We start from the raw sequence: 20,581 nt of genomic DNA, 5'->3' as shown, positions 1-20,581 counted from the left end.
CACGTAGCCTTCCCACCCACACATATACAGCCCCCTACCCTCAACATCCCTCATCAGTGTAGTGTGACTATATTTTTAAGAACTCCATTTAAAGTGAAAATAAAAATTAGGTAAGATGCTTCTGTAAAAACAATTGTTAAATCATGATATTTGCAGTATGATAGGACTACAGTTAAAATGTTACTACAGGTTTTACATATGCCATGTTTTCCATATGTTTGTGTTTGTTATTGCAGATGTAAGAAAAACAATAGATGATTTAAAAAAAGTGATGAAAAATTTTGAATCCAGAGTTGAATTCACAGAAGATTTGCAGAAAATGAGTGATGTGAGTATTTGTTTTCAGTCCTCTATTTTTTTAAGAAAAATGTTCGTATTGAAAAAAATCTTACGAAAAGGAACCAATTACTTGAAATTTTAAATGCTTTCAAAATATCTTTCTTAGATTGCATGGTTGCACTGATGGTAATTTTACTATATTAAGGGTTCAAATTGTTAATGTGCTTTTTGTTGTTGTTTAAAAAATTAGGCTGCAGGTGATATTGTTGACATAAGAGAAGAAATTAAAACTGACTTTGAATTTAGAGGTAAGCAATAAGGTTGTTTTATATATATTTATTTAAATATTTATCATTTGTGTTGATTTTTAAGGAGTCTTCTGTGAGAATTTGGGATTATATTATACAGTGCTTTCAAAGGATTCATAAAATGCAAATATTTGTTCTATTTATCCATTAATTTTTATAATTAACTTTTATAATTTTTATATAAAATTATTATATATTTTAATATATTTTTAGTAAAACACGTTAATGGGTAATTTTTTGATGAAAAACTTGATTTCTGACTGATCTGTTTAGGCAGTTAGATTACATGGCATCTTCAAAGTTCTTTAATTCTCCAAATATCTAAAAGTCAGATGGATCTGTTCCAAATTTAATCTTTGACCTTAGTCAGAATCATAATAAACCTTTTGCTAGCTTTTCTCCTTTTAAAACTATAGGTTTAGATGCTGTTTTTGGAAGAAAGAATGAATATAATCTAAGCATACTTTAGCCATTCATTTTATGTTGGCTGTGGTGGCTTTCTGTACACAGGTTGTTCCCAGGTTCATCTGATAGTTTCATCTTGTCAAGGAGGCTATGTGTTTGAGTTTACATCTATAAAGGCAATGGGTCCCCTTGTCGGCTGTAAAGTGTTACAGTAGTCAAAATTTTAAAAGTGTTACAAGAATGGTTTATAATTTGCTACTGTAGAAAACTATGTTTAACATTTATTTTGATTTTTAAAGTTCATATTTTAGTAATTAACTGAAAACTTACTAGTTGAAATAGAGGTGATTTTAGAAGCTATATTTTAAGCCATATTATCTACTGACATGGCATCACAAGTAATAGCTTGTGGCTTTCGAAGGTGAAATAAAGGAGACGTATATTAAAATTAAAGGTCAGAAAGACAAGTTATGATTTTTGTGGTGACCAATGAAAGATTCATGTATTTTATAAATCTGAAATGTTAAACTTGTTAATACTATTTTATCAATAATAGGTATAGAGAATACATAATTTTGATATTTTCAAATTTAGAAGACAATTCTGTAAATTTGAATATATGATGGAGGTTGTCTGTTAGTACCATATTATGTAACATCATTTTAGACTTCATCCTGTTGCCTTCTTCAAAGCTTTAATTTGCTTTATATTAAAAAAAAATGAAAAGCAGATAGGTTTGAGTTCAGATTTTATCTGCCTCCTGCCTCACATGAGGTTTACAAATAAGATAAAGCAATTTAAATATTAGGAATATTCATATATCAAATTATAGTAGAATTTTCAAAGGATTACCCTCCGTAGATTCTTTCTAGGGCATTCATGTCTGGTAGTATCTTAGAGTTGAAAGTATCCTGTGAAAAGGCTTTTATGTATTACTTTAGTAACTAAATTCTCTTGAGTAAAGATGGAAGATGAGTATTTCTTGGGGTGAATTTTGTGTTACAACTGGAGTGCATTGTGACCATTTCTGCTTATGCATTTTTGAAGCTCTCAAGTAGCTCTTCACAATTTTTAATGTGCATGTGAATCCTCTGGCGCTCTTGTTATAATACAGATTCTGGGGAGGCCCTGAGAGTCTGCACTTCTGAAATGTTCTTCAGGGATGCTGGTACTGCTGGTCCTTGGACCACACTCCTAGAAGCAAGAAAGTCTCATTAAGTCTAGGATCGTGCCATTTAAAAATTGGCGATTAACAGCCATGTCCTTTTTTTTTTTTTAAATAGCAAAACACCGAATTGCTCATAAACCTCACTCCAAACCAAAAATTTCAGACGTTTTTGAAGCAGATTTTGCAAATGATCTAAAATCCAAGGATTTGCTTGGTGATAAGGAATTGTGGGCTCGACTTGAAGAACTAGAGAGACAAGAAGAATTGCTGGGTGAAATTGATATTGATAGGTACCTCCTTATAAAATATGTGCTTATTGAAGAAAATACAGAAAAAGCATTATATACTAAAATATCAACAACATTACCACCCTAAAATAAATATTAATTTTCTAGAATATTTTCTCTTAGGGCTGTGTGTTCACAAGTATGCCCATGTATGTGTATGTAGAGAAATATTTAAAATCAATATCCCTGATTTTTATTATAAGATTTCAGCTATATTTTATATAGTAAAATAATGGATATACCAGGTACCTGACATAATAGAGTCATTTTATATATTACATTTTAAATGAATTATTTTTATACTGTAGTCAAGATAATGCTGTATATTTGACTTGTTAAAAAGAAAAATGTGCATATAAATCATTTTTTGGTTAATTTATTTCAAAACATTTTTATTAACCTAGAAATCCAGTTTAAAAATATCGTATTCAAAATCTTAGTTTTTACCCATTGAAATTAACTGAAAATTAGAATATGTAAAACGTTAGTGTTTGATCTTGTTAATTTTCTTTTTCTTTACTAGTAACACTGATACTGTGATTGCAAATGGAGATGATACATCCTCTGAAGAGGAAAAGGAAGATCAGAATATAAATGTGAATGTGATGCATCAAGTGACAGACTCTCTTACTCCCAGCAGTTGTTATAAGAATGTTTCAAATTCAGAAATTTTCAATGGTGGGGAAGTGAATAGACAATTGAACTGTTCAATAAATGGTTCAAATTCTTATCACAGTAATGAAGATGAAGAAGAAGATGATGATGATGGCGGTGATAATGAAAATGACTATGATACTTTAGGGACTGGAGATAATTCTGTACCAACAATATATTTTTCTCATACTGTTGAACCTAAGAGGGTTTGTATACTTTTAACTTTACTAACTTTTCACATATTTGAATATTAAAGATCATCTACGATAGTCTTTAAAAGAACAGTATTAACAGGGATTAATATTGTTGGTAGTACCAAACAAGAAAAAAAAGTCTAGATAGTTAGCTGATATTGGTTTGTTGTCCTTTGAAGCAACAATAGAAGCTGACTTGGGGTCTGGAAGGAGATCAGATTTGAGTGGCAACTAATGCAGTTCCACCTGTCTTTCATTCAGAGAGCTTTCTTAAGAATTCTTGAGTTAATTGTGTTGTGGGCATTTTGTCATCTTTAAGATGAAAGTGACTTGCATTAGTTAAATTTTTAATTATATTAGGTTGTTGTTTGTTGTTTTCATTTCATAAAGTAAATAGGAACATCATGAGCGAAAAGGAAAAAGAAGGAAGTGAAGATTAGTTCCTTTTCTCACAAAGTATATATAAACATGTCTGGGTAATCATGACTTTAGAATTTTGGTATTTTAGACCTAGGGGTTACTATAGAGAGATCTTCTAATACAGGTTTTTAAGCTTTTCTTAATATCAAAAGACTTTTTGTTCCCTCCATACTTATTGTAGAGTCTTCAGTATTTAAATCCAGATCAAAGCAGATTGGATCTTATTGAAGGAAGGATAGGCTACATTAAGCCCATTCTGTTGCTCTGTCTACCCCATAATACTGCTTTAAGGAGCCACCTGGAATTCGTCTTTCTAATTTGTCTTTTTCAAGGAAACTTAAGGCCTAGAAAACCATAGAACTGGTTAGTAGTAAAACAGGGACTCTTTGTCTCAGTTTGGTGCCTTTTCTTTTTCTTTCTTTTTTTTTCTTTTGTAACCACAAGGTACCGTTGCAGGGATTGCCTGTATCAGAGTTAAGGATTTGTGGTTCAGTCTTAAGTGTCTGTGATTATTTTTTAATGAAACATATTTAAAACTATTTGATATTTCTTAGGTCTTTTAAGTTTTCCCTGCTCTAATATGAAGTGAAATAATTATATATATTTTATATTCTGATGCTTCAGACTAAAAGAAGCATCTTGTGAATTCTTTGGAAAAAACTGATCAGAAAAAATTTGTTTTGTGATTTTCTTTTCAGGCTTTAAATTTATTTTCATTTAGATAAAATAAGAATAATAAATAATATTTGCAGGAATGTCATGGGGAAGAGCAGTCATTAATGTGGAAGGTGTGGTATAAATGCTAAGTAGGAATAGAGCAATAATGTATTAATCCTGAACAGGGTTCATTTTTATTTTTTGGCCCTTTGATTTTTAAAAATTAGATATATAAAAAATTCTAAATAGTTAAGCATTATCTAATAATGCTTTTATGATTTAAGTTTTATATTCTTACTGAATATTTATTTGGGTTAATTGTGCTCTTTGTTTTGAAATGCATGACTGAAGCCAAAAACTTTCATCAAAGTAATGGGTGATGTGAAAGCTTATAATAAATCTACCATTTAGTTTATATGTATCTTGCATTCTGTACAATAATAAAGTCACCAAAGACTAGAATTGGTCATTAAAGAAGATATAATTTAATACTGTAGGACTATGATAAGGTAAGAACTTTTTAACCCTATCTGATAATACACATCATTTCAGTGTCAAAAAATTTAAACTGCTTCTCTTACTATTATTTCTTTAATTGCAGAGTTTATTGATTTTAGTTTTGGTCTTGATTTAATTTCTCAAAAGGATCATAATTTTTGGCTGTGAAATTTTTAGGTCCGAATAAATACTGGAAAAAATACCACTTTGAAATTCAGTGAAAAGAAAGAGGAAGCCAAACGTAAGCGAAAGAACAGCTCTGGCAGTGGTCATTCTGCCCACGAGCTGCCAATGATCAGGACTCCTGCTGACATTTACAGGTGAGTGGTGTTCACAGACGGCAGAGCAATCTACTCTTCCTTTTTCTCTTTTTGCAACTGAATATAGGAAAAGGTTGTGTGTTACACAGAAGGCTGTCACTGAAAAGTTGAGGTATTCTGATAGAGCTAGCCTCGTATTTTAAAGGGTCTCACAGGAGCTGCTGAGCCCCACCACAGCTTCCCAGTTCAAAGCAGTTAGAATGTTCCTTGGTTTTTTCCTTTTTCCTATGTTCGCCAGTACTTTTAAAACATTTCTAATCTAGTCAAAAAATGCCGTATGTTTACTTTAGAAATGAAAATTTGTGTTTCTGGTGGGCTGTGGCAATGCTTTATTACCATAGCTATGACAGTGCTTGGCATTTGGTTTACCTTTTCACAGAGTCAAAGTTAAGTATGCTCTTTCCATTTGTTTGTTGAGAAAGCTGTCATTTGAAAATACCAACTGTTTTCATGACTCATATTGTAAAATAGTGAAAATTGCTAAATGTCTTGTAAGTAGGTCTAAAGTATATGTAGAATTTTGGCAAATCAAGCTGTTGTCACCCAAAACATGCTTAGAAATAAACTGCTGTATTTTACTAGGCCAAAGAATCATTTTTAAAAATAATGTAAATATGTCATTTGAAGCTACAAAAGTACTGTGTTGGTGAAAATTTTATGGATAAGTTTGAATAAAACATTTCAGATTAATTTCCAGAAAAGTTTTAAAAATCATTATAATTTTATCCTTGGCTTTATGAGTTAACTAAAGTATGTGTGTGTTATTTTGCTATTATAGAGTCTTTGTTGACATTGTGAATGGAGAATATGTGCCCCGTAAGTCAATCCTGAAGTCCCGCAGTAGAGAGAACAGTGTTTGCAGTGATACCAGTGAAAGCAGTGCTGCTGATTTTGATGACAGACGGGGAGTCTTGAGGAGCATTAGCTGTGAAGAGGCCACTTGTAGTGACACGAGTGAGAGCATTTTGGAAGAGGAACAACAAGAAAATCATCAAAAGAAACTTTTACCCTTATCAGGAACACCGGAGGTGTGTTGTGTATCTTTTAACTCTTTATTTCTTATAGTACCTTTGACCAGTTGTTTTGAGTTAGAAAGGTGGAGGTAGTTCCATTTCAAAGGGGCATGCCCTTCGTTTTCCCTGCTGTACATAGTTATCTTTGGAATTGAAAAGATTTTTAAAAAAATTTTAGCTGCTGTATCTTCCAGGTATGGTCTATAAATCATTAATCTTATTGTCCTTAAATGACTTTATTTTATATAATTATTTATTGAACTTAATTGACAAAAGTAATGGCATTGTTTACCTTGTAGCTTCTTTAACTTATACTTATTTAATCTCAGGTCATAGATCCTTATTAATTCTACACTTGCACTTTTTAAATAATAATTTGTAAAAAAATTAATAGTCACTAGCAAACACAACATAGGTATTATATTAAAATTGTTCAAAATGTTTTGTTTGTGGAAGTATTACCACTCTTGAAGTTCTGTTTCTCTGAAATAGGAATTTTAAAGTATCTTAATTTAGCATATATGCTTCATTTTTGGCTAAAAATTATTTAGCAGCTTATTTTAAATAAATTCCCCTAAACCAGACTATATTAATTGCTTTATAATAGTTCAAGTAGCAGATTATACTTTTTTCTTTTAAATGCTTTGGTTGAGTTAAAGAAAATAATATATGCTGGCAGATAATTAAAGCCCTTCTATGTTTTGGCCTATGCCAGTGAAATTTTTAACTCTTGGTGTCATATAACTATTTTACAATCTAGTTAAAAGCTGTAAGTTCTCTCCTTAGAAAAATGAGTACACACATGTACACTCTTACCCACCATGTTCATGTTACACATAATTTTGTGTGTGGAGAGGGAGGGATATTGGGAGATACCAAAATAGGAATGCTGTGGTTTCCATTATACCCAGACTTGACTTTTTTATTCTTGTGTTTGGTAGGTATTTCAGGTTTTCAGGTCGAAAAGTATTTAGGAAGACTGAGGAATTCATACTTGTATCAAACTTATAAACTCATTTGTGTGAGCATCAAATACATATAAAAATAAACATCTTTAAATTTAAGTAAGCGTACATAAAGCTTCTGTTGCTTGTATTAAATAGCCCCTAATGGTACTAATTGTACTAAATGGTAATGGAGATGGAGGGATCATTAGTATTTAGGGGCAATATGTGTGATCTTCTCCCCTTCTCCCAATGTAATGATCTCAGTTGACCTGGAAAGTATCTTATTTAATAGTCTTCCATACTTCCAAAAGTGATAGACTTTTGCTGGTTTTAAGTGTCCGAAGATTAGGTTTTTGTAAGGACTTAATATATCGTGGTACAGGGAGGGCTGAAATCTGGAACTTATTTTCGTCTCGTCCTATTTAATAGCTTTGCATTTTGTATTGAACTATTACAGTTGACATCTAAGATGCTGTAAGTTTTTTAACAGCAAAATAAATAGTTCATGATTATGGCAAGTACTTTGAAAGGTATCTTTTTTGTTTTTTTTACTTTTTAAATTAAAACAAAAATGTAAAACACCTTTATTGTGGTATAATTCCTGTATAGTTTACAGGAATTTCAGGTGTACAATTTGATAGATGTATACACCTATGAAATCACCACCAGAATCAGTATAGCTAACATTTCCATCACTCCCCAAGAGGTGCAAATTTTGACCTCCAGATTTATCCCTTTCCACTCCCTTCCCCCTCTGGTAACCATAAATTTGTTCTCTTTGTGAGTCTGTTTCTGGTTTGTAGATAAGTTCATTTGTGTCTTTTTTTTTTTTTTTTTTTTTTTTTAGATTCCACATGTAAGTGATGGCATGTGGTATTTTTCTTACTCTTCCTGGCTTACTTCATTTTGACAGTCTCTAGGTCCATCCATGTTGCTGCAAATGGCATTATTTAATTCTTTTTTATGGCTGAGTAGTATTCCATTGTATGTATATACCACAGCTTCTTTTTACAGTCATCTGTTGTGGGCATCTAGGTGGTTTTCATGTCTTGGCTATTGTAAATAGTGCTGCTGTGAACACTGGTGTGCATGTGTCTTTTCAAGTTATATTTTTCTCCAGATATATGCCCAGGAGTGAGATTGCTGGATCATATGATAAGTTTATTTTTAGTTTTTTAAGGAACCTCCACGCTGTCCTTCATAGTGCGTGCACCAGTTTACATTCCCACTGACAGTGTAGGGATGTTCTTTTTTTTGCATTTATTGTCTGTGAACGTTTTAATGATGGCCATTCTGACTGGTGTGAGGTGATACCTCATTGCAGTTTTGATTTGCATTTCTCTAATAATTAGTGATGTTGAACATTTTTTCATGTGTTTGTTGGCCATCTGGATGTCTTATTTGGAGAGATGTCTGTTTAGGTCTTCTGCCCATGTTTTGATTGGGTTGCTTTTTTTTTATATTAAGCTATGTAAGCTGTTCGTATATTCTGGAAATTAGTCCCTTGTCAGTTGCATCATTTGCAAATATTTTTTCCCATTCTGTAGGTTGTCTTTTCTTTTTGTTGATGGTATCCTTAGCTGTGCCAAAGCTTTTAAGTTTAACTAGGTCCCATTTGTTTATTTTTACTTTTATTTCCATTACTCTAAGAGCTGGTTCAAAAAAAAATATTGCTGTAACTCATGTCAAAGAGTATTCTGCCTATATTTTCCTGTAGGAGTTTTTATAGTATCTGGTCTTACATTTAGGTCTCTGATCCATTTTGAGTTTTTTTTTGTATATGGTGTTAGAGAATGATCTAATTTCAGTGTTTTACAGGTTGCTGTCCAGTTTTCCCAGCACTACTAATTGAAGAGACTGTTTTTTCTCCATTGTGTATTCTTGCCTCCTTTGTTATAGATTAATTGACCATAAGTGCATGAGTTTAATTTCTGGACTTTCTGTCCTGTTCCATTTATCTGTGTGTCTGTTTTTGTGCCAGTACCATACTGTTTTGATTACTGTAGCTTTGTAGTCTGAAGTCAAGGAGTGTGATTCCTCCAGCTCCGTTCTCCTTTTTCAAGACTGTTTTGACTATTCAGGGTTTTGTTTTTTTTGTTTGTTTCCATACAAATTTTAACATTTTTTTGTTCCAGTTCTGTGAAAAATATCATTGGTAATTTGATAGGGATTGCACTAAATCTGTATATTGCCTTGGGAAGTATGGCCATTTTAACAATACTGATTCTTCCAATCCAAGAACACGATATATCTTTCCATCTGCTTATGTCGTCTTCAGTTTCTTTCATCAGTGTCTTACAGTTTTCGAAGTACAGGTCTTTTGCCTCCTTGGGTAGGTTTATTCCTAGGTATTTCATTATTTTTGGTGTGATGGTAAATGGTATTGTTTTCTTAAATTTCTTTTTCTGCTATTTTCATTGTTAGTGTCTAGAAATGCAACTGTTCTCTTTGAGTTTCTTTTAAGAGCTGGACTCCACCCAAGGTCTCAGAGTACTGTGGAAAGGTCAGGGCTGTCTGGGTTTTTGTTTCTTTGATGGGGCAAGATGAAGGAGGTTGGTTTTTTTAAACTATTCAAGTGATATATTGTCTTAACTAATTTTGTACACTTGGTAGACAAAGGAAAGCAAAATATACATGAAAGTTTACATGTCAAATTTTAGTTTGTACATAATGAATTTTTAAAAAATTAAGAGGAGGGGATTCGAATACCAGAAATCTTTAAAAAAAAACATAATAACTTGATTCTTATAGATCTCCATATAAAAGATACAGAAATACGTATCTTTGGTTTTATTTTCAGCATTTTGTACACACTACATGCATACATATAGCTGACCAAAATGAAGTCCAATGAACATGTAGTTGAAAGTAAAGAATCATTTTTTGGGGAGCCTCTGATTTTTGTCATTGAATTAATTGTATTAAAATTTGAGACTGATGTTTATTTCCACTAGCATCAGAACTTTCAATTTTGTTTCCATGATCTCAAATAAAATTGAGGCAAGATGCAATAAAATACTCAAAAAATTGCATAAATGAACAGCACCTAAGAGATGTCATTGCTGCTGATACTAAGCTATTGGCCAGCAGGCAGCATAGCCACCATAGGATAGCTCATTCATCAGCTGATGTTTGACACCCTAATAGAATTTTTAATAGATTGTTTTTCACAGCATGGTCTAGATATAAATGGAATGTGTAAAAGTTGAAGACCTTTTACCGATTTTTAAAAATCCCATGTAATACATGTTTTTCACATTTTGTTAACTTGAAATGTGTACTGTAAAAATTGGCTTGTGTTTGGTGGTATAATGACGATGTATTTTAATGGCACTTGATTTCTATGAGCAATTTGTATTTAATGTTATAGTTTTGTCTATCCAAAAGTCTTAGGAATTTACTTTTAATGAAAAAGAATGCCTTAAAAAAAAAGAGAAAAGGGATGTGGAATTGGCAAATACAGGATAAAGATTTTTGTGGGTATTTTATTTGCATTTTATTATCATAATCTGACTTTTGTCTTCTAGGCTTTTTCTGGAACTGTAATAGAAAAAGAATTTTTGTCACCCTCCTTACCATCACACCCAGCCATGGCTCATCCTATGCTTCCCACCATTCCAGAACGAAAGGAAGTTCTGTCAGAAGTTTCAGAAGAAACTACAAAGAGGGTTTCAAAGTTCAAAGCTGCCAGATTGCAGCAGAAAAGCTAGGGCTTGCTAGGAAATGGAAGTTTACATCCTAAAACCTAGTTTTGCAATTGTTTAGAATACATATAGCAAAATATGTTACATGTGATTTGAAATGAGGCCTCCTCGGTTGACTTGGCAGCAGGTTCTTGTACTCTTATCAGTGGTATTAAAAAAATCAAAGTAAATATTTAAATACTTTCATATTCAGCTTGTTTTGTTAATTCTCTGAATACTGTCAACACTTTTGTCTAAGTTTGCCTTATGATGCAGAGGCAGCATTTTGAATTATTTTTTAAAGAGTACTGTTCACAGGCATTGTTTTTGTGTTTTGAACTAAATACAGGCAGTTTTGTACCAGCTGTGATGTTGTGCATACCATATGGACCATTTTAAAGAAACTTTTTAAATTTCAAATAGATTCAACAATTATATTACTTGCTTTAGCATTTTAAAGGCACTTTAAAAAATCTACTTCTTGTAGATTTTGCAGCTAGGTGGCTATTTGAAAAAAATCTCTCCCCCTTTGACTGTCATTCTGTAGTATCTAAGGCAGAAAGCTACATGTACCCAAGGGAAAGTTTCTTTGATTGGAAGAATGGTATTTTGTAAAACATTTTTTAAAGTAAAATTTTTATGAAACTTGGTCTCTAAAAATGTTGTGAACTTTATGATCCAGAATTGAATATAGAAATGTCTTTGATTCATATATATGCTATGTGCACCACACAATGGATCCTTGAATTATTAGAATTCCATAGACAGTTCTTCTCCCCTAGTATGTGCAGTTTTAACTGGTGTTATATTTTAGGAGAGAAGAAAAGGTTGTCTAGATGATAAATAAATAAAATTTTAAATAAGAAATTTTATGTTTTAATCTTCCCAACATTTTCATTCTTTAAAGCTACTTTCCTACTAGTGAGTAATTAAATAACATATTTACTTTTAGCAAAACTCCTTAAAATAAAGGGAAATTTATTCTAACATTGAAAATTACACTGCAAGTGTTAATCATTAGCTTTATGCATGCTAAAATGTAGCTTTTAAAAAGCATTCTGCATTAGTACTAAAATAAGCCATCAATGCCAGTCCACCCTCTATTCATAGCTAAATATTTAAAGGTTATTTATAGCTTCTTTAATGAATTTTTGCTTAAACAAAGTGAAATTATGTCCTAGAAAAGTAGAAGCTATTTGTAGCTAGAACAACACAAGTGTAAAAGTTTTATGAATATGTATTTTAGTAGCAAGGGGGTGAGCTAGAATCCCCACAAATCAATGGATAGTTCAGAACAGAGGGCTGATTTTAAAAGAGTGCCCCAAAACTTAAGAACATCTGTCCTTTAGTGAATTTTGATCAAATGCGCATATGTTTTTAGTTAAAAGCTGTTTTTCTCTCAGCCCATCCACCACTAAAAAAGAAAACAACCAAGAGTACAATCACATAGACACAAAGGAGCCCCCAACTCCAACTGCTTGTCAAGTAAACCCTTCTGTGTTAGATTGTCTCCAGAAGCATACTTCATCGTGAGATTATTGTGACGTTCTTTCTAGACATGTAATTTCAAGAGTACTGTCATTAAATAATTTTTCATGTTTTTCAACTTCATTTTGAGCCTGTTGTTGTTTATGTAGTTTATGTTTCTTCTTGCAAGGAGATGGTCTTATGGAACAAGATGGTAGAAACAAAAAGTGTTCAGTGAGACTGCTGAAGACCCCACGAAGTAATGTTGCCTGCGAAGTAATGTTGCCTGCCCTGCCCATTTCATAGCTAGAGTCTTATAACAAAGTTTCAAATTGTAACTTAACCTTGTAGCTTTATGGTTCATATTAAATTCAGTTTGCAGTGTGTTAAAATGAAGTTGGGCTTAAGTGTTCCCTTTTAAGCCATTGTAAAACAGAACAGACTAAAAAAATTTTTTTTTAACTTTTAATTTTGAACTAATTTTAGACCTACAGAAAAATTGCAAAAATAGTACCGAGTTCCCATATACTCCCTCATCCAGCTTCTCCTAAAATTTTAGCATCTTGTACGACCATAATACCATTATTAAAAACCAGAAAATTCACACTGGTACAATACCATTAGGTAATCTACAGATAATTGAATTTCACTGACTTTCCACTAGGGGTTCTTCTGTTCCAAGAGCCTATGTTAGAGTCCCACCTTGCATTTATTTGTTGTTGCTCCTTAGTTTCCTCCAATCACTGGCAGTTCCTCAGTTTTTCCTTACCTTTCATGACTTTAGTATTCTTGAAGAGTACTGGTCAGGTATTTTGTCTGATGTTCCTCAACTTGGGTTTGTCTGATGTACTGACATGATTAGAATGATATTCTGCCTTTTTGGCAAGTATACCACGGAGTCATATCAAGAGGTTCAGATCAGAGTTGCATTCTAGTGTGTCATTTCAGGAAGTCCATATTTTAATCTTGATCATTTACCCTTTGTCACTTGGTTAGGGGGCTGTCTGCCAGGTTTTTCCACTAAAAAGTTGCTATCTTTTTCTTTGTAGTTAATAGATATCTTGCAGGAGATATTTTGAGATTTGCAGATTTTTTTTCCCTCAATCTTAAGCTCACTGATTTTTGCATTCATTTGTGAATCTTGTCTACAACAGGTTATTACTGTGATATTTGCTTAATGGTGATTTTCTGATTTGCTCTTTCTTTCTATATTTATTTCTTGGAACTCTTTTGTAATAAAAAGCTGTGTTCCCTCCACCCACATTTATTAATGTATTTGATTTGTGTCAGTGTGGACTTGGATATTCTATTCTATGGGTCAAAATCCAGTTATTATTTTGTTTGCTCAAATTTGACTATGAGGAGCCCCTTTGAGCTGGCTCTTGAATTCTTTCAACAAGTTCCCATCCTTTTTTGAACACTTTCTGACACCACAGTGTTATGGGCTTATCTTGTATTCTTCATGTCCCAGCCCTGGAATCAGTAACTGCTTCTCCAAGGAGCCGTTGTTCCTTTTACTGGAGAATGGCGTTTAAAAACCAACGTCTTCTCATGTAGGTGTATATATTGCCATTGGAGTGTCATTGCTTCTAGGCCCTTTTAGTAGATAGGGCAAGCAAATTATATATACTAACTGATGCACATATCTATCTGTATTTATATATTTGTCTGCTTATGTACATGAGAAAATGTAAGTTTAAACCGATACATGTGATTTTAATCTAACCACACAATTCATCTCAGTTTTTTTCTTATTTATGACTTCTTTCTCCAGTAGTGAGAAACCTGACTCTTATTATATGCAGTGTATTTACTTATTTTTAAATATCTGGTACAGTTGACCCTTGAACAAGTTGAAAATTGATGTGTAACTTTACAGCTGGCCCTCAGTATCCACAGTTCTGTACCTGCAGATTCAGCCAACTGTGGATCATGTAGGACTATAGTATGTATCTGTGAAAAGACACCACGTATAAGTGCACTGATGCAGTTCAAACACGTTTCAAAGGTCGACTGGTGACACACCAGTTGTTTCAGAGTGCTAATCCTAACCCCCTTGAGAAACATATTTAAGTATATGGCACTGTTTATGTTCAGTTTTTTTTTTTCCTTTAGCTTTATAAGTATCGATCAAAGTATTTTCCAAAGTTATTTAGGTTAGTTTAGTTCCTTTTCTCCCCTACCCCCTTCATTGTGATTGTTACTCATTTGTAATAGAGTTAGGTTCATTTGTTAGTTCAGTGTTCCATTTTGGATTCTCTCCACATCTTGGTTAGTTTTAATGGTTTATTTTGGGGATATGTGAAACACTCATATGGTTCTAAGAGTCAAAGTTATGTAAAAAGATAAACAGAAACACAAAGTGTCACTTCCTCATCTACCTGCTGTTAGTTACCAATCCTTGTTTTCTGGTTTAACCTTTTTGTTTTTCTTTTGCACAAATAGATAACATGCTTTTTTTTTTTTCTTTCTTACCTGAAGAATGACATATAATAAGAATTCTTCATTGCACTTTAATGTTTTTCAATTAATAATACACCCTGGTAGTCACTTGAAATTTATAGAGATCTTTGTCTTTTTTTTTCTTTCACAGAGAGGTAACACTTTTTTAATGTAGATATAACATAGTTTATTCAGCTACTTTCCTGTGTATGGGCATTTAGGTTTCTGGTATTTTGCAATTACAAATGATGATACAGTGAATGACTTCACTGTGTGTGTATTTTTGTATTGTTGGAAGCATCTTCCAGGTAGATTCCTAGAAGTAAGGTTAATGGGCCATCTTCACTATTACTATATGATTTCTTTTAAACACAATAAAGTCTGTTTTTAAGAAGTATTTCTTATCAAGGACATGGTTTTAATACATATGCTTATATATCTGTATTTTATTGATGATTCTTTGATAGTAACTTTGGGACACTATAGTGTCCTACAGGGACTTCCTAATCATTAAGGCAGTTAAATATTTATAGTGATCATGCTCATTTTGCCATATTTTAATTTTTATTTTTGAGGGGGAAATTGGTCAAGTGATTTATAAGAGCGTTCCATAAATTGGTTTTTTTTCAAGTTTATAAAATACAGATATCTAATTATATTAATTTTTCTCCTCCATAAGAAACAGCTTTTCAAGGATACCAATCTTTTTCTGTTTATCCTTTTGGTGAGTGGCATATAGGCTTTCAATTAAATGCTTATTAAATGAATTCCTCAACTACAATACTTAGACAGTTTTTATGTTTAATCCATTGGTTGATATTGTCAAGTTTTTACATTTTAAAATGCTTTCTCAGTTATTTAAACTTCATTTTAAAGGAACATCAATTAGGGATATTGAAGAAGTTTTTGCTGTTCCCTTACATAACCAATGAATCATAAAGAATCAAATAATATTTTTGAGCACTTACTGTGTGTCAAGCATTTTCTATGTACTTTATGTGGATTATTTCATTTAACACTCACAGCAAAACCCAGAGACGTAGGTACTAAATTTCAATCCTCTTCCCTCCTCCCCTCCCCCATTTTAGAGATGAGGAAACTAACTCAGAGATTAAGCAATATTTTAAGCCACACAACTATTAAATGGTGGAATTGGGGTTTAAATCCAGACAGCCTTGCTGCAGAATTAAGAGTCTTCACACTTTTTTTTAATGTTTAAATTGCCCTCTAAACAAAAGCATATAGCTAGTAAGGAAATGTATAATCTGTATATCTGAATAATCTTGCTTATTTATAATGAGGTCACCTTTAAAAAAGTCTGAGTTGGAAAACCACTTTTTTCCTTGATCTTTACACAGTAAGATAATTCATTTGACTTGGTGGAATGGAGGTGAAGTTTCAGGGATGTTATTTGATGATATGCATAAAAGAAAGGCATATGCAGTTGGAGAATAATTAAAAGTAAGAAGAGAAATAATCAGTGTAATGGTATTTAATTGAAAAATTCATTTTCCTATAAATTTAGGCATTATTTTATGTATATATGCCTATGTAATATACTATTCTATAATAGTACAGAATAGTATGTTCATGATCCATTAGTCTCATAGTGACTTTCTTTACCCCAATGACAATTTTTGTTTTTTTGCTTTAAAATATTTTGTGTAACATTAATACAGGTAGTTAAATGTTTGCTGTTAAAATAGTTTCCTTCGTGTGTGTGTGACACCTGTCTTTGTGTGTATGCATACATGTATGTATACTGTTCCTGTAAACAGGTTTTACTCTACTCTGACAATGTCTTGTAACTGTCAGGTTTGGTCTAGGTTTGTTGTAATTATGCTTATCGGGACTTACTCTGTTGTTTTGGGCATTCTATTTGCCGTGCTTGCTTATTGCCTGCTGTACCCTAACCCTACTCCCCCCTTTACTACTGTTCAGATTAAGTGCTTTCTGTTTTTCTGTTCTCTCTGCTGACTTGGAAATTATGAAATTACATACTTGGCTGTATTTTAAGTTTTTGACACTTTACTATTAAAATGTGCCCTTTTATTATAACTACTCTCTTCTCAGACAATATTGTGATCACTTCAGTGTTTGCAGTACTTTGGTTCCATTTTTTCAAACACTTTTATTGAGGTATAATTTATATACTATAACATCTTTTTTTGTTTTTGTTTTATTTTGTTGTTGGGATTTTTTTTCTTTGTTTTATTGATGCATTGTCAGTTCACAATGTTGTGTCAATTTCTGGTGTACAGCATAAAGTTTAAGTCATACATAAACATACATATATTCATTTTCATATCCTTTTTCATTATAAGCTACAAGATATTGAATATAGTTCCTTGTGATTTTCTTTTTTTAATTGAAGTGAAGTTGATGCACAATATTATATAAGCTACAGATGTATAATACAGTGATTGACAATTTTTAAAGATTATGCTCCATTTATAGTTACTGTAAAATACTGGCTATGTTCTGTGTGTTATACAGTATATTCTTGTAGTTTATTTTATACATAATAGTTTGTACCCTATCCCTGTAGTGCCCCTCCTCTTCCCTCTCTGCACTGTTAATCACTAATTTGTTCTCTTTATCTGTGAGTCTGCTTTTTTATGTTATATTCACTAGTTTGTTGAATTTTTTTAGATTTTGCATATAAGTGGTATCATACAGTATTTGTTTATCTCTGACTTATTTCACTTAGCATAGTATTCTCCAGATCCATCCATGTTGTTGCAAACAGCAAAATTTCATTCATTTTTATGGCTGAATAGTATTCCATTGTGTGTGTGTGTGTGTGTGTACACCACATCTTCTTTATCCATTCATCTGTTGACAGGCACTTGGGTTGCTTCCATATCTTGACATTTGTAAATAATGCAGCTATGAACATTGAGGTACATGTATCTTTTTGAATTACGTTTGTTTCTTTCAGGTATATACCCAGGAGTGGAATTGCTGGATCATATGGTAGTTCTAGTTTTAGTTTTTTGAGAAACCTTCTTACTGTTTTCCACAGTGGCTGAGCAATTTACATCCCCAACAACAATGTAGAGGAGTTCCATTTTCTCTACATCCTCATCAACATTTGTTATTTGTGTTCTTTTTGATGATAACCATTCTGACAGACAGGTGTGAGGTGATGATAACCTCATTGTGGTTTAGATTTGCATTTCCCTAATGTTTAGTGATGTTGAGCATTTTTTCATGTGCTACCATAACATCCATTTTTAAGTGTGCAGTTTGGTGGGTTTTAGTAGATTTCAAGTTATGCCACTAACTCACTACAACCCAGTTTTAGAACACTTCCATCATACTACAAAGATCCCTTTTTTTCCATTTATTGTCAGTTTTTACTCATATACCCCGTCTCAGGTAACTGCAACATTTGACAGAATCCAGCCCCATTCATAACAGAAAACTCCAACAAACCAGGAAAAAAAGTTTTCCTCAACCTAGTAAAATTTTATCTATACACAATTGTCCCAGAGCCATTTGTTGAAAAGATTGTCCTTTTTATAATGAATTGTTTTGACACCCTTTTGGAAAATTAGTTGATTATGAAGTTGTTTGTTTCTCTGTATACTCTCCATGGTGTTTCATCTGTTTATCCTTATATCAGTGCCAAATGGTCTTGATTTACTGTGGCTTTATAGTAAACTTTTAAATAGGGATCTGTTAGGTCCTTCAACTTTGTTCTCTTCTTCAAAATGTTTTTTGATATTCTAGGCCCTTTGCATTTCCATATTAACTTAAGGTTCATCTTATCTACTGCAAAAATGCTGCTGGGATTTATATAAGGATTTATTGAATCTATAGTAGAATTTGGGGAAGAATTGCCATGTTAATATTGAGTCTTCCAATCCAGGAACATGGACTGTTTCTTCATTTATTTGGATTCTCATTAATTCTCTCAGCAATGTTTTGTACTTTTCAGAGTACAACTCTTAAACTTCTTTTGTTAAATTTATTCCTAAGCACTTTATTCCTTATTAGGCTATTTTGAATAGAAATATTTCCTTAACGTCATTTTTAAACATCATTTTTAAACTGTTCACTGCTAGTATGTAGAAATACAGTTGACTTTCGTATATTGTCTTTGTATCCTGCAGCCTTCCTGAACTCAGTTACTAGTTTTTGTCTTGTGTGTGTTTGTTGTGTGTATTTCTTAGGATTTACTGCATACAGGATCACGTTACCTGTGAATAAAGGAAGTTTTACTTATTTCTTTCCAATCTGGATTCTTTTTCATTTTCTTAGCTAACTGCACTAGGTTGAATCTCTAGTACAGTATTGAATAGAAATGGCAAGACTGTATATCCTTGTCTTGTTTTTGACTGGGAGAATCAAAAAGGGAGAAGATACTAAGTTTTTCACCACTAAGTGTGATGTTGGCTCTAGGTTTTGCATAGATACATTTTACTAGGTTGAGGAAATTTTTTTTTATTCCTAGTTTGTTGGAGTTTTCTGTCATGAATGAGGCTGGATTTTGTCAAATGTTTATTTCTGCATCTATTGAGATAATCATGTGGTTTGGTTCTTTATTAATATAATGTATTACATTAATTTATTTTCTGATGTTAAGCCAACCCTGCATTCCTGGGCTAAATCCCACTTTATAGAATCCTTTTGTTATATATTATATATCCTATGTTGTGTATAATCCTTTTTATATGTTATTGAATGTGGTTTCAAATATGAGGGATATTGGTCTGTAGTCCTCTATTCTTATAATGTGTCTGGCTTTTGTATCAGAATAATACTGTTCTCATAGAATGAGATGCAAAGTGTTTCTTCCTCCTCTGAATAAGTTTATCAGGAATTGGTATTATGTTGTCTTTAAATATTTGATAGAATTTGCCAGTGAAACCATAAAGGCATGGACTTTTCTTTGTGGGAAGATTTGTAATTACTATTCTGTTTCTTATTATAAGTCTGTTCAGATTTTCTATTTTTTCTTGAGTCCATTTTGGTAACTGGCTTTCTAAGAATTTTTCCATTTCAGGTAAGTTGTCTCATTTTGGCATAAAGTTGTTCATAGCATTCCCTTATAATCCATTTAAATTCTGTAGGGTTGGTAATTATGTCTTCTCTTTCATTTCTGACTTTGCTAATTTGTGTCTTCTGTCTTACTGTTTTGGTCAGTCTAACTAAGGACCTGTCAATTTTGATGATTTTTTTTTCAAAGAAACTTTATTTCATTGGTTTTTCTCTATTTTTCTTGTCTGCTGTTTTATTGATTTCTTTTCTGCTCTTTATTCCTTTCTTCCTTCTCTTTGCTTTGAGCTTAGTTTGCTTTTCCTTTTATGGTTTTTTAAGGTGTTAAGATATTGAGTTGATTATTCTCTTCTAATATGGGCATTTAAAGATATAAATTAACCTTTAAGCACTGTTTTAGTTGTCCAGTGACTTGATCTGTGATGTTTTCAGTTTTCTTTACCTCAAAATATTGAGGTATCTCTCAAGATGTCTGGTTTGATCCATGATTTATTTAAACGTATATTGTTTAATTTTCAAATACTTGAGTATTTTCTAAGTTTCCTTCTGTTATTTTGACTTTAATTTTACTGTATATGGAGAATACTTAGTATGTATTTAGTCTTTGAAAATTTATTAAGACTTTTTTTAAGGATAGCATATATTCTCTCGTGTGTTATTGAAATGTCTGTATTCTCTTGTTGCATGGAATATTCTGTACATGCAAACTTCATTGATATTGCTGTCTTCTATATCCTTGCTGATACTCTATTTGTTTTACTCATTATTGAGAGTGGGGTGTTGAGGTCTCAAACTATGGTTGTTGAGTTGTCATATCTTTCATTTTTGGTAGTTT

The 20,581-nt window shown here is 32.2% G+C and overlaps 1 protein-coding gene across 3 annotated transcripts in view; it reads left to right on the top strand.

Annotated features, from left to right (window-relative positions):
• The window catches only part of URI1 (URI1 prefoldin like chaperone), a 71,675-nt gene extending 59,231 nt beyond the window's left edge, over nucleotides 1–12,444 (top strand). For 2 of the 3 annotated variants that reach the window (XM_072967285.1, XM_072967283.1), the window contains 7 exons: nucleotides 237–328; nucleotides 530–587; nucleotides 2,276–2,450; nucleotides 2,971–3,307; nucleotides 5,048–5,190; nucleotides 5,969–6,218; nucleotides 10,678–12,444. In XM_072967285.1, coding sequence (XP_072823386.1) covers nucleotides 237–328; nucleotides 530–587; nucleotides 2,276–2,450; nucleotides 2,971–3,307; nucleotides 5,048–5,190; nucleotides 5,969–6,218; nucleotides 10,678–10,860 — 1,238 coding nt within the window. In that variant the 3' untranslated portion in view covers nucleotides 10,861–12,444. The remainder of the gene's footprint in view (nucleotides 1–236; nucleotides 329–529; nucleotides 588–2,275; nucleotides 2,451–2,970; nucleotides 3,308–5,047; nucleotides 5,191–5,968; nucleotides 6,219–10,677) is intronic. The other variant, XM_072967284.1, reaches the window with a different exon arrangement.
• The last annotated feature ends 8,137 nt before the right edge of the window (nucleotides 12,445–20,581 follow it).

This window comes from Vicugna pacos, chromosome 9 (genome assembly GCF_048564905.1).
Source record: "Vicugna pacos chromosome 9, VicPac4, whole genome shotgun sequence".
NCBI lineage: Eukaryota > Metazoa > Chordata > Mammalia > Artiodactyla > Camelidae > Vicugna > Vicugna pacos.
The sequence above is the reverse complement of the archived record's forward strand: the minus strand, read 5'-3'. Positions and strand labels throughout refer to the sequence as shown.